The sequence below is a fragment of the Aristolochia californica genome, unplaced genomic scaffold (assembly GCF_029961685.1).
Source record: "Aristolochia californica isolate CCGP_79_NKW_82.1479 unplaced genomic scaffold, dmAriCali1.0.hap1 SCAF_8, whole genome shotgun sequence".
NCBI lineage: Eukaryota > Viridiplantae > Streptophyta > Magnoliopsida > Piperales > Aristolochiaceae > Aristolochia > Aristolochia californica.
This window is the reverse complement of record NW_027182279.1, coordinates 28,505,748-28,518,926: the sequence shown is the minus strand read 5'-3', so window position 1 is coordinate 28,518,926 and position 13,179 is coordinate 28,505,748. Positions and strand designations below refer to the sequence as shown.

Genomic DNA, 13,179 nt, shown 5'->3' with positions numbered 1-13,179 from the left:
CCTATGAAAAAAATATTTTCTGAGTAATTAAGAGTGAATTTTACTCTTGATTGCAGATGAACAGTTAATGTCATTCTACATCATTTAAAAAAAAAAATTATTCTTTAATCATTCAAAAAAAATGATTCCACGTTCATTCACAACAAAAAAAAAAAAAAGTATGATTTCTCAAAATGATGGATATAAGCAAATCAACTTACATATCCTGAGGAAGTGTAGAGTCATCAGTATTAGAGTACAGAAACAGTGAACCGCCACTCTCGATGCTAAGGAATTTTAATGAAGCTAAGTCTGTATATTCATTGGTAACAGCAAATATGTCCACACAAACCCCCGATTGAACAGCAACAGCTGCCTGTGCAAAGTCATCATGGGTTATTTTTCCAAAGATCTGTAGATTCTACAAAACTCAACCATTTCAGCACTTGGGTGTATATAGGCATAAGGCAATTTACCAGCTCTTTGTAGAAGGGTGTCTGCTCAGGAAGCAGTGTACAGTCTGCATCCTCTCCTTTACTGGCATATTGCTCACCATAACGCCTTGTATCTAATTGACTAGCTCCATAATCAGGAGGACCAGACAAAAATGTAAAAACCCTAGCTGCAATCAATTTTTGACCCACATAAATATCTAATAAACAAATGCTGATAGTCACTAATGCAGTCGATTTTGGAGCCACATAACCAATAAACGAATGTTTATAAATACTAATACAATTAGTACAATCAATTTTAAGAAAACAAAATTCAGAAAGGTAAATTGAGACAAGATATTCTTCCAGGCCCCTATTGTCGCCCTTGAGAGGAAACATTTCACCCAAGGAAAAGAACATGTTATTACCTGGTAAGAGGAAGTATCCAAAAAAATTGTGACCAGTGCTTTTCCAGGAAACCGATAATCAACCATTGAAAAACCAATTCTTTCAATTGGCAACATTTAGCTCATTTCCAGCCATTATGGTTTCACAAGACATAATTAATAGAATGAACATATACTTTTCATAGTGAGGGATAAAGACAATCCTAGATTCAAAGCAGAAATCTTCAAAAATACGAATAGAAAAACAAGGAATGACTCTCCAGATTTATCCCTCACAATAAGTTGCATGCATATGACTAATGAACATCAATGGGAAAAGAACAATGAAAACACTCAACTTTTTTAAAGAGAGAGCATCCAGCAATAAGGGGTACAGGCCATTTTTTCAATAATGAAAAAGATTTTATTAGAAAAAAATTAATGATAGATTTTAGTTGAAAGAATAAGTCTACCCATAAGGAAAATAGAACCAGATATATCTTGTGCATGGAAAAGAGGAAGACATCAAACATGGATGACACACTTTGGTGGCAGTAACTGCAAGAATGTTTGATGATCTAAATCTGGTGCCACCAGATGTCAATAAGTTGAAAGATTAACAGAAATTTCCTCATAGCCTTTTCTCATCCAAGGATGGAGGCTTTGCAATTCAAGACCACTTCCTAAGAAACAAAATGTCATTCTGTAAATCCATTTACAGGTAATATGCATTTACTTGATTTTCAACAAACATCACTAAATAGTTAGAACAAAGATGACTATAAAAGAAACATATGTTAATTTATTTTGGTCCATGATAATGTAAAAGAAGCACAGGGAAGTAAGAATTGGACTTTACCATACCCAGTGCAAATGTATTTCCGTATTCTGATCCAAGGTAGTTAATTAGAGCCTCCATTGCAGCACCAAAACCTCTGCCACCTAATAATATACCATCAAGTCCTTGTCCAGCAGCTATAGTTCTTTCCCATGAAGTTGTAGGTTTCAGTGTTTCCAAGGCTGCAGCTATTCGGTCTTTCCAAGGCTTCAGTCCTTGGAGAATGAACCAAACCTTCACTAAAATCCATTTTCCAATTGATTGTAGTGTTGGTAGAGATTCTTTTTTTTTTAACAATTTGAAGTCAAGGGTATGTTGACATTGTCCATCATAAACATACAGGAGCCAAGAAAGAAAACAATGGCATGGCATCTTCAAGCTCAAAGGGCAATGAAGCATCTGTATCTGGGGGGAATAAAGACATTTTTGACAACTGGTATGGGTCCTTGCACATCGTATAAGCCTATCTTATGACTGAATATAACAAGCCCAAACAGAGAACCCGGCCCAAGTGCTGCAAATGTAAAAGGTAATTGGTATTAAAACATTATCATAAACAAGAAAAATAATTACCAATGCAACCACAAATGTGTGAAAAGCTGAGGGTGATCTTCTAAAATATTGATCACCTTATGAAGGCCAATACTGAGATAAACAATTGCCCACCTTCTAAAGCAGCCAGTAGCGCACTTTTGATCAACTCCAAAAACTCCTCAGATGCTGCATTTATGTTCAGAAGTACAACAAAAAACTAGTAAGTGAATTCTAGCACAATGTAAGGGATAGAGCATGTTGAGAACTTAAAATTTTTATATCACTAATAAATGTGCAAAATAATTAATACAGTTTTGAGCCTCATGCCAACTCATCATGTTGAACTTGTAGAAGACAAGATTTATGATTATAATTCCGCCTCCATGTAATATCCATGAATGATAACCATGAACACAAGATTACCCTCATCATCTTGCTTTTGCATCACAGCCGCAAACAACTTTTAGATGGGCTTTTGAGACATCTTTGAGAAAGTTTTGCTTACTATGATCCATTTAGAAAAAATAAAAAAGGCTAGAAGAACTGTAATGCAATACCATAATGGATGTAGGGTCATAAATATTTAGTGGATGAGCATTCAAGTGATTGAACTATACAATGTTCCTGAAACATGAACAGTATCTTTAATGAAGTAGCCATTTGTTAATGCTTGATGACACCAAAAATGAAAAAAGAAGAATGCCAATTATATTTTCTCCCAATAAATCTTCAGGCAACATTTGGCTCCTAACAGGTAACGTAAACATACAAACATAGCAACATAATCACCTCAATACATGAGCCATCTTATCAGTAAACCATGGTTAAACATTTAACAGTAACAAAAGAAGACACCCCTACAACACTTACACCTCGATCTACGAAATACAAACTCTATATAAGGTACTAATAAACACTTTCGAAAAAAAACAAAATGCAGTAGTAACATCGATAAAGATAAAATGTAGCAAAGTTCGCATATGAAATGAAGGGTATCATCACAAAGACTATCGGATCTTACATGCAAGATCCACTGCTGCAACATAAACCGGCCGAGCCTTCACAGCTTCCTCGCCGTCATCTGGTAAGATCAAACGCTATTAGACTTAAATTCTCACAGCTAAATGATCTAGTAAAACTCGGGTTCAATTATAATAAAACGGAACTCTACCAGGTAGCTCGAGATCTATGAAGGAAGAGCACATCTCTGCACATAACTCCGGTTGAGAGTAACGAGCGATTGTTTCTGACGTTAACCCATTAAGAGTGCCACAGAGAGAACAAGTCCCAGCCCATTGTTCAAGCTCGCAGTAGGAATTGAAATAAGCCCAGCAATTATCGCAGCGAGGAACAAGGTTACCGTTGGACCCGGAAACAGGGGGGTTACCAAGCTCGTCAACCGGAGAAAATGGGGAAACGGTGACTCCCCAAGGAAGGCCGGAGGCTTCCTGTGCATTGGGATCGGTCGGGAAACGAGATACCGTCGCCCTAATCGCAGCGAGGAACAAGGTTACCGTTGGACCCGGAAACAGGGGGGTTACCAAGCTCGTCAACTGGAGAAAATGGGGAAACGGTGACTCCCCAAGGAAGGCCGGAGGCTTCCTGTGCATCGGGATCGGTCGGGAAACGAGATACTGTCGCCCTAACCGCCATCGACGAGAAGACAGCAGCAGAGTTGCAGAGCGAGGTCGATAAAAACCCAAATAATGAGGGAGAAAAAAAACACACAGACTTCTTACCCAGACTTCTTACCCAGACTTCTTACCCTGCTGGCCTCGATTCGTCTAACCAACGCCGTTTGAGCTGGTCCGGCCAAAGAAAAAGCGGGTTAATTCAGAGGGGAAAGCATGGTTCGGGTTTTGAGAACCCGAACCCCAACTCGGAGACCCGAACGGTTTAGAAATCAAACATTATCCTTTGTCTCATTCCCAAATCAACCTAGTAATTCTCCAATTAAAATATTTTTTAAATATAAAAATAGTTAAAGAATACAATGCATAAAATTATTATACAATGTCAAAATATAAATAATAAAAAATAAAAAAATAGATAAGTTTTATATATATGTTATTTTAATTTTAAAAAAAATCAATAAGGTATTTCCATCAAGTTTAGGTCAAATTTGGGAAAACCCAAGCCTACCTCCAACTTCGGTTTCTTTCCCTCCATCCCTTCTCCTCCCAACGGAGTGAATTTAAGTTTTTTTTTTTTTTTTTTGCCCACTCCTAACTTTGATTATGTGTTGGACCTCGAGTCCCAAACTTGACCTGAACTTAGGGTTTTCCCCTTCTATCCCTTCTCCACCCAACGGAGTAAATTTAAGTTTTTTTTTTTTCGCACACTCCTAGTTTTGATTATGTGTTGGACCTGAGTCTTTGATGAGGACAATGTAACCTCAGGTTTGTGGAGGTCATGAGAAACATGATTGAAAAATAACAAGGTATATCCTAGCTAGCACATATTTTACTTATGTTATGGAGATTACATGTAACGAGTCATAAAAAATTTAAGGGTGTGTATATGCCGATAGAACATTATAAGAAAAATAAATAGAGGAATTGTTTTTTTGAATTTTTTTCTAATATTTGCACTATTTAATGAATAGAAAAAGTTTTCTTTTTTATCTTCTTTTCTTTAAAAAAATAACTATGTTTCTTATTGTTTAATCTGATATCATGGGAAAAGTAAGCCAAGAAGATTTATGTTGATCGCTCATTTTCTATATTTAATTTCTTATTTTGTTCCAATTGTAAACACTACAGCTACGTAATTATTATTTTATTTTATTTTCAATGGCGTCACAAATGCAAGAAAATTTTCTAAGGGAATTTGTCAATAAAAACATCATCCAATGAGAAAATTAGTAAAAGAAAAAATAATTTTCTCACCGTTTTATTTTCCTAAGTCGACACAAATGATCGTTAAGCATTGATGTTAATGTCTTATGCAACTATCAAAATTAACTAAATCATCTCTTACAATAGCTGAATTGCCATCAATTGTGCATTAAATTGGAAATTGAAGTGAAGAAAAGTATTGATGTTGTTAGATACATACCCTTTATTACACACTCTAGTGGTCTATGGTATGAGTTGGAGCGAGAAAATAGAAGATTTAAGTTGTTGAGTCAATACCCCAAAGAAAAAATTGAAAGAAAACTATTATGAAGATGGCAAGTAAAGTGGAAGACCTTAAAGATCGTAAAAGTCAAATTTTATATAAAGTTATAAAACCTAGTTCATATGGATTAAACCATGGAATTTAATAATAATTCAAGTCCATCCAAGAAAAAAAATGTATTATTGATCCATTCAGTGTTTTTCATGGGTTACCCTAGATTTGAGAAAGGGTATATAGATGTTATGACCCTCAAAGTAGAACTTAGTATGTTTCGATATATGTTTCCTTCTTTTAAGATAATCCTTAACTACCGGCCCAACATGTTCAAATATCATTCTCATGGGGAAGTACTTATTGTCCTACCAATGAACGCATTGGAAGATATAGATAATGGCAGAGTTGAAAATTGTGATGCTCCTCTTCAAGGCTCCCTATAGTCATTTCTTCCAAAGGAGAGTCCTCCTCTTCCTTATTTCCTAATTTGCATTTGCTTGTTGTTATTAGGAAGGGAGTTAGACAATGTACTTGATTTCCCATCTCAAAGTTTTTGTCATCATTTGATTGATTCTCTTCTTGCTATAAGGTTTGTTTTGTCTACTCTTGATGTTTCATGTGTTCCCATTAGTTGTGTCGAAGCTTTTTAGAGTCCTCATTGAAAATCTAGAATTGAAGATGAAAGTGTTGCTCTTGTGTCTTAGAGTACTTGGTATCTCTTTATATTCCTCCCCTAAATGCCAAAAATGTGGATTGCATATGGGTCTTTACCATTCAAGTCAAAGATCAATTGGTAACTAAAGATTACATACAAACTTACGGCATTGACTATCGTGTGAGATTTTTCCTAGTTGCCAAATTAAATTCAAACCAATTTGATATCTATGGTTGTGAAAACGGGATGCTCACTTCAACAATTGGATGACATTTTTAATACAATGATCTCAATGCAAAAGTCTATATAGAACAACCACCTAGTTTTGTTGCTTAGGGAGAGTTAAGTAAAGCATGCAAATTGCATAAAGCCATTTATGGGTTGAAACAAACCCTTCGATCATAGTTTGAGCAATTCAATCGTGTTGTTCTAGGGTTTGGATTTCATAGAAGTAACTATGATCAATCTATATTTATTTTGGAAAGAGTAACAAGTTGTGTGATATTGATAGTGATGATAAAATTTTGTCTGGAGATGACAAAGGTGGACTTGTTAAGATTAATGCCTATCTTCAAAAGCATTTTCAAATTAAAAACTTTGGGATTCTTAAATACTTTTTTTGGAAATAGATGTGGCAAGAAACAAATCATGTATTATTTTGTCTCAAAGGAAATCTATAATTTATCTTCTAAGTGAAATTGGATTATTGGGAGCTAAACTAGTTGATACACCACTAGAACCTAATCTTGATTTATTTTATGCTAGTTCTCCTCCTTTAAAAGATCTAACTTCTTATATATGCTTAGTTGGAAAGCTCATATATGTTATTGGTGATGAGGTTGATATATTGTATGTTGTGGGACTAGTTAGTAGGTTTATGGGAAAACATAGAAAAGTTCATGCAAAGGTTGTTCAATGAATACTTTAGCATCTAAAAGGAGGACTAGGGAGAAAATATTTTGTAAGTATTAGCATCACATAAAAGTGATGGACTACTATGCTAGAGACTATGTTGGATGAAAGGTGACATGAAGTCAAGCACTGGTTATTGTACCTTTGTTGGGAACATTTGGAGCATTGAAAAGTAAATGAACAAGAAGTAATAACAAGATCAAGTACAGAGGCTGAATGCAAATCTATGGCACCTATCACTTGTGAAATGATCCAGATACAATCTCTTTTGTCAAAATTTGGTGTGGAGGTAAATTTGATTGATAGTTATCAAGTGATAATCAGACCTTTATCTTTATAGCCAATAATCTTGTTTTTTATGAACGAACGAAGTTCATCAAATTATATGGTCATTTCACCAAAGATTAAGTGTACTAAGTGGAAGAATCATAACCCCTCATATGAGAATTGAACATCAATTGACAAATATATTTACTAAGGCATTGCATGGAGCTTAGTGTGATACCTCGTGCTCCAAACTGGTATTATTTGATGCATATTTCTTAGCTTGAGGAGGAGTGTTAAAAGTTAATTAAAATATGTATGAGTGTAGTTTATTGAGAACCTTGGGGGTAATTTTGTAATCATGTAATCACTCTCATATTTAAGTAAATGCAATGCATGAGTGAGGTGTAGTCAAATTTTTCAAGTTTGCCCTCTTTAAATGTTTCTCTTTTCTTTCTTCTTCTTCCTTTGTCTTCTACTACTATACTTCTTTCTTTTTCCTTATCTTCATCTCTCTTACTTCATTTTTTTTATGTTCTTAATTAAAAAAAGATCATAACTTTATTTTGTCATCTGAATTTTTCCAAATATAATGTCTATTAACAAGCCATGCCTCTATTAGCCCAGTGCCAGCAAAATTAACAGCAGAAAACCAATTAAAAAAAAATCTTTCCAAGAATAGAGCCTTTTAAGTTAGTACCACATGAGATTCTTTGGAATGAATTCACCTCCTTGGGACCCTCAGGTGCCTCGAACAGCCCCTCCTACCCACATTAGAAAGTCCAATCTCTTGCAATGATTGGGTTCTCCTCACTGACATTTTAACTTGCATGAATTTAAAACAAATATAGTCGGGAAAAAGAGAGAGAGAGAGAGAGAGAGAGAGAGAGAGAGAGAGAGAGTCTCCTTCTCCAAACCCCAAAAGCTCAAAATTTGATAAAAATGTCCTACTATTTGTCTTTCATCTCTACTGGTTGAACTCCAAAAACACATTTAAATAAGGCCCCGAGTTTGTTCACAATTCAAATTGAGTAAGGGCATTATGAGAGCACATGCTAACATTCCTTACTCCCATCAGGGGCTTTTAAAATAAAATTCAGGAGAATCCCATTGAAGAAACTCCAGAATAGCTCTTGTTTCTAAAAGATTAGAAACCCTCAAAATTCTCACAGAGAGTAAAAAAACTCTCCAGCTTTAACTTACCTCGTTCTCATTATATGCTTTGCTTGAGATTCTTCTTATACTGTCCTTGAGCTCCATGCGTTTCAGATATCAAGAAATCCTGTCTTCCTTGACCATTCTTGTTTTGGCTTTTTGTCTCGACTTGATACAATGCCAATCTCTACAGTGTGAATAACCCACGTTAGAAAACAACATCTCTGTCCTTTGTCGTCCTCCTTGACTTGGATCTTCATGGAAAGAACTGTAAACCCTCCTTTTTTTTCATCAGACAGATCATTTGGGTCTCTGAGTAACTTTGTTGGGACCATGCTCTCTCTGAACAACTGTTTGATAGTGGAAGACAGTCTCACATGTGAATTTTGTTGAGCAGCCACTCAAAAGAAGGAAAATGTAATCTCCATGGAAATGGAATCAAGACCCCTTTTTTTCTCTTTCTTGTAATGGTGAAATGCCAACAGAGGTGTCTATGTACCTACTGCAACAGAGCAAGGAACGATGCTGTTTCAGGCATCCATTGTAAGAACTGGTCAAGAATGGAATAGTAGCAATAACTCTACTGCCTACAAAAGGAGGTAGAGGGGAACTGAAACATAGCTGGAAACAACCCCACCGTGAAAGTAGAATCGTCGACATGGACATGGCATGCCAGAACCGAACCCCTCACGGGAGTCGGAGCTAGCGATGCATCTGGGTTTGTTGATCAGTATATGCTGCTTCTGCATGTGTTTGTTATATTGACTACGTCAATTCCCAAGGTTTACCATATCCATGCAGACATAGATGTACCCACTGAGAGCTCAGATATGGATTTACTGAACTTAAAACAACTGAAGATGGAGTGTCTAATTCGTTCTAAGTGCAGCTGAAATGAAGAACTGTGAGAAGACATGGACGTGCCCTTTGGCGCACACATGGCCAGGCATGCAAGCGCTGGTTGGGGATGGTGGCTGATAGCGACAAGAAGATGTCAGTCTGGGCCCAGGACTCAGTCACAGATGATATCGAAGATGACGATGATGATGGGAATGATGATCTGAGGATCAAAGCGTGGAAATCGAAACTAGGGTTTTTGTGTTTGGTGGGGGGTGGGGGAGGGACTGAGTAGTCTATTACGAGGAACAAAAGGGATCCTACATAGAGATGGCCAACAGTTCCTTTTTCTATCTGGTGCAGATTCTCATTGTGAGACTCCTAACTTTGGGGTTGGCATTTTAATAGATGTGAAATTTAGAAAAAAAACTGAGTTGGAGATAAAAGGCCACAATATGTTACATGCTCTCACATGCTTTGTATATATTAGGCATAGTTTGTAAGGTTGACAAGGAACAAATTTAGAAGGGTGGTGAATAAGTTTGTTAACTTTTGCTTTTAATTTTAAATGATTTTGCTTAATTCCTATGTATGTATTTGTTTCTTCAATTAATCCAATGTGTAAAACTAAATATATAGTTTAAAACCAATTTCACAGTTTACATTTATTCATAGTGATCAACGGCAACGGCGCCAAAAACTTGATGTAGAATTTAGTTACATCGGCTTTAATACCTCGCAAGCGTACGAATCGTTCATGTAATTTAGCGGGAACCGAGGGTCATATCCACAGGGAGGACTGAATTTTGTGTATTCTTCAGTCAACTAGCCTAACCAAATATGATGAATTAATATTAACTAAACACTAATTATATCCTAAATTATCAAGCAATCATCTGGTTAACTACTTGCACAATAGGAAACGTCAATTTTGGATTTTACGGTGATTCGTGCCTCTCTCGAGCGCCACGTAACCACAAATCCGATTTCTCAATCCTTGCGTCTAGCCCCTCTCGGGCGCATAGAGTGAAAGACAAAAATCGGATTAAAATACCAAAATCCAACCTCAATTATAATCATACCCTAATTAGCTAATTTAATCAAATATCCGGAAAACAAATATTCAATAAACATTAATTATCAAATCAGATTCAATAAACATTCAAAACCTAAGTTCAAACTATATAAAAAATTAAATTAAAAAATGACGAATTATATTGCTGGAGAGTTATATTGACCTGAAAAATATTGTCTTACACTAGGCCTCACCATTTCCAAACATTTTACTGAGACTCTTTTCCTGGTATGGGCGTGGCTGAGCCTTCAATTCCATGTTTAAGTCAGGGTTCACCTGCAGTTAGCAACATCAAGTCAACAACATACCCATGATGTGTGACAAGGAACAAAACTGGCAGAACATCAAGCATTTGTGAGAAATAAAGCTTACTGTATCATTTTTGAAGTCATACTCCTCCAACATGGGATAATTTAATGCATTTGGTAAGCACCTTTGCTTGACACTTTCAACCTATAAATGTTTAAGTTAGGTCAAAAAAATTATAACCACTAATCACTTAAATATACATCATCATTCATAGACCACCCTACCTGAGCAGGATCTATTTCAAAAGAATGGGTTTCTTTCTCTTCAGCTACTGCTGCCACATCAGCATCAGTGAACAACTTCTGATGACCACCACCATCCATTTCACTCAAAGCTTTGCTAACTGTAAATACATCACTTCCTTGTGAACCCTAAACAGTAGATCAAGAGTTTGCATCACCATCAGAATTGTGTCAAAGTTCTCATGATCTATCATAGAAATTTAACCATTTATCTGAAGGTTTAGCCATAGTGACAAATAATCTCTCCATGCTGTAGTGTGATAGTGGCTTTGGAGATGATAGTTTTGATTCACTATGCAGGCAAAAAATGATTAAATTATTTAACAACACAATTTTTTTTTTCAAAAGAGATGTTCAAACTCCACTTCCCTTCTATGAAAAAGAACAAGATCAGAAGTTATTTTCTTCCACTGTAACAAGCAAACAACTTCATGATTTAAATGGTAAATTCAACCATTTTGAATAATAGTAAAATATGTAAAGAATAGGCATATAGATGAATCCATAGAAACTCCTATGTAAATTTTATGTCACTCGCCAAAAAGATAAGAGAAAAGACTAAAAAAAAAAAAGGCACAACTCAGAATAACACCTCAAAAAAATATAGTGGACATGCATGAAGAAAATAACAGCAAACTAAATTACCTCATTGGAATAAATTCTCTCTTTAGATATAACCTCGTCCTTCAGCAAAGTCTTCAGCACCTGCAAGTATCATTTAAAGCATAAGTTCCAAATTCCCCTCATCACCATAAGAATAATAATAATGATAATAACAACATCAATAATAATAATAAACCACTTGTGATAGAATACGAGACCAGATTCGCACCTCCGGGAAAGGGGACTCCACAAAGTACCGGTTCTTCTTAAGTACAAGTTTTACTTTCCCATAATTAGAAGTTGAAGCATAAATGAAATCAATCATTTCTTTAGGGAGCTTAGTCTTTGATAGCTTGTTCAAAACAGTAATTATAGTTTCAGTCTCGAGCCCAACAGAAACAGCACCATACAAGGAATGAGGCGCCAAGTTATACTCATGCATAGACTCTGGCCTGCACAACATTTTTCCAACAAAATGAAAATGAGCAACCACACAGAGTTTTAAGTAGAAGAAAATAGAAGGACATCTTAAATACCGGCAAACGGGCTTAGCAATTGCAATGAGGAAATCATTGGCTTGCTTATACAGTGGTGATAATGTCTCAAGAAAGATCCAGCCATCAGCGCAAGCCCATAAAGGGCGGTTTGCATGATCAGGCTTTAATTCAAGTTTAGAAAATCCCCTCTTCGTCAGTTTGCTTTCATCTTCATGATCCATATTCCGTACCCATAAACACAATTCAAGCACCTAAAGTAAACTAAAAACAAAAAGCTATAACAAAACGAAAAAATGAATAAAAGTAATACCTTCACGACGATCCTCATCAAAATGAATTTAGTTCTTTGCCCTATAGATGTCTGTACATTTTTTTGAAGAATGGTCATAATGAATTTAGTTCTTTGCCCTATAGAGTAAACTGCTGTTGGGTTTGTTGTTTCTAGATTTTGCCATTTGTCATAAATTTCTTTTCCTAAGGCTCCTGGTAATTTCCTGAATAACTTTGTACCTAAATCTTTATTAAATGCATTCCTTGATATGCATGCATAATAAAAGTAATCTTGGAGGAATTTCTTAACATATTTGTAATTATGGAGACTAAGTTGTTCTAAGTAAACTACTGCATCTTTTTGTAATGTAATGAATCCTAAGTTGGGATCATCTCCTGTTACTAACTGATAAACTTTATTAACAAAATTATATGGATTGGATCCAAGACTCATTAAATGACCAAATTCTTCTAGATTTCCTCTTTTGTAGCTTTCCCATAAGTCTTTTACACTTTCTCCTAAAAATGTTTCTAAGTATCTATACTTTTCTTCTAAATCTTGGGATTGAAAGTTTTGGATATAGTTTGAGACTACCTGGTTTTTCCAAAGATCTAATACTGTTGTCCATTATTGAGGATCATGGGCTGAAAGATTAAGAATTTTTCCTTTGTCCATTTCTTGAAACTTTATAGGTCTTTCTGTCTCCTTTCTTTTTCCTTTAGGACGTATCCTATGATCGAAGTTTACTGGATCACTATAAGGAATCCTTGGCATATTTCTTGAGTAATATACTTCTCTAGGAGGAGTTCTTGGGTAAGTGGTATAGCTATTACGAGGAATAGAATTAGAGCTTTCTTCATCCATATATTCTTTGATACTTAAGAGTTTCTTCTGTTTCTATTTTTTCATCTTCTTTAGGTTCCAATGGCATTTTTCCTATTCTTATGTTGGCTTCTTGGTCATAATAGAGATATTCTTCTTCTTGGATTTTTCCATTTTTTATTAAGTCTTCTTCTAGATGAAGAAGTTCTCTTTCTGTCAGTTTTAATTCAAATTCTTTAGGGTATATTATTT

At 35.5% G+C, this 13,179-nt stretch overlaps 1 protein-coding gene across 1 annotated transcript; it reads right to left on the bottom strand.

Moving 5' to 3' along the window:
* Positions 1-847: 847 nt before the first annotated feature.
* LOC137938383 (protein transport protein SEC23 D-like) lies at positions 848-3,781 on the bottom strand. The gene is made up of 4 exons (XM_068783352.1): positions 3,343-3,781; positions 3,193-3,252; positions 2,304-2,357; positions 848-2,151 (listed from the first exon to the last, which is right to left on the bottom strand). The coding sequence occupies exons 1-4, from the start codon at positions 3,779-3,781 to the stop codon at positions 2,018-2,020; spliced, it is 687 nt and encodes a 228-aa protein (XP_068639453.1). The 3' UTR covers positions 848-2,017.
* Between the last annotated feature and the right edge of the window lie 9,398 nt (positions 3,782-13,179).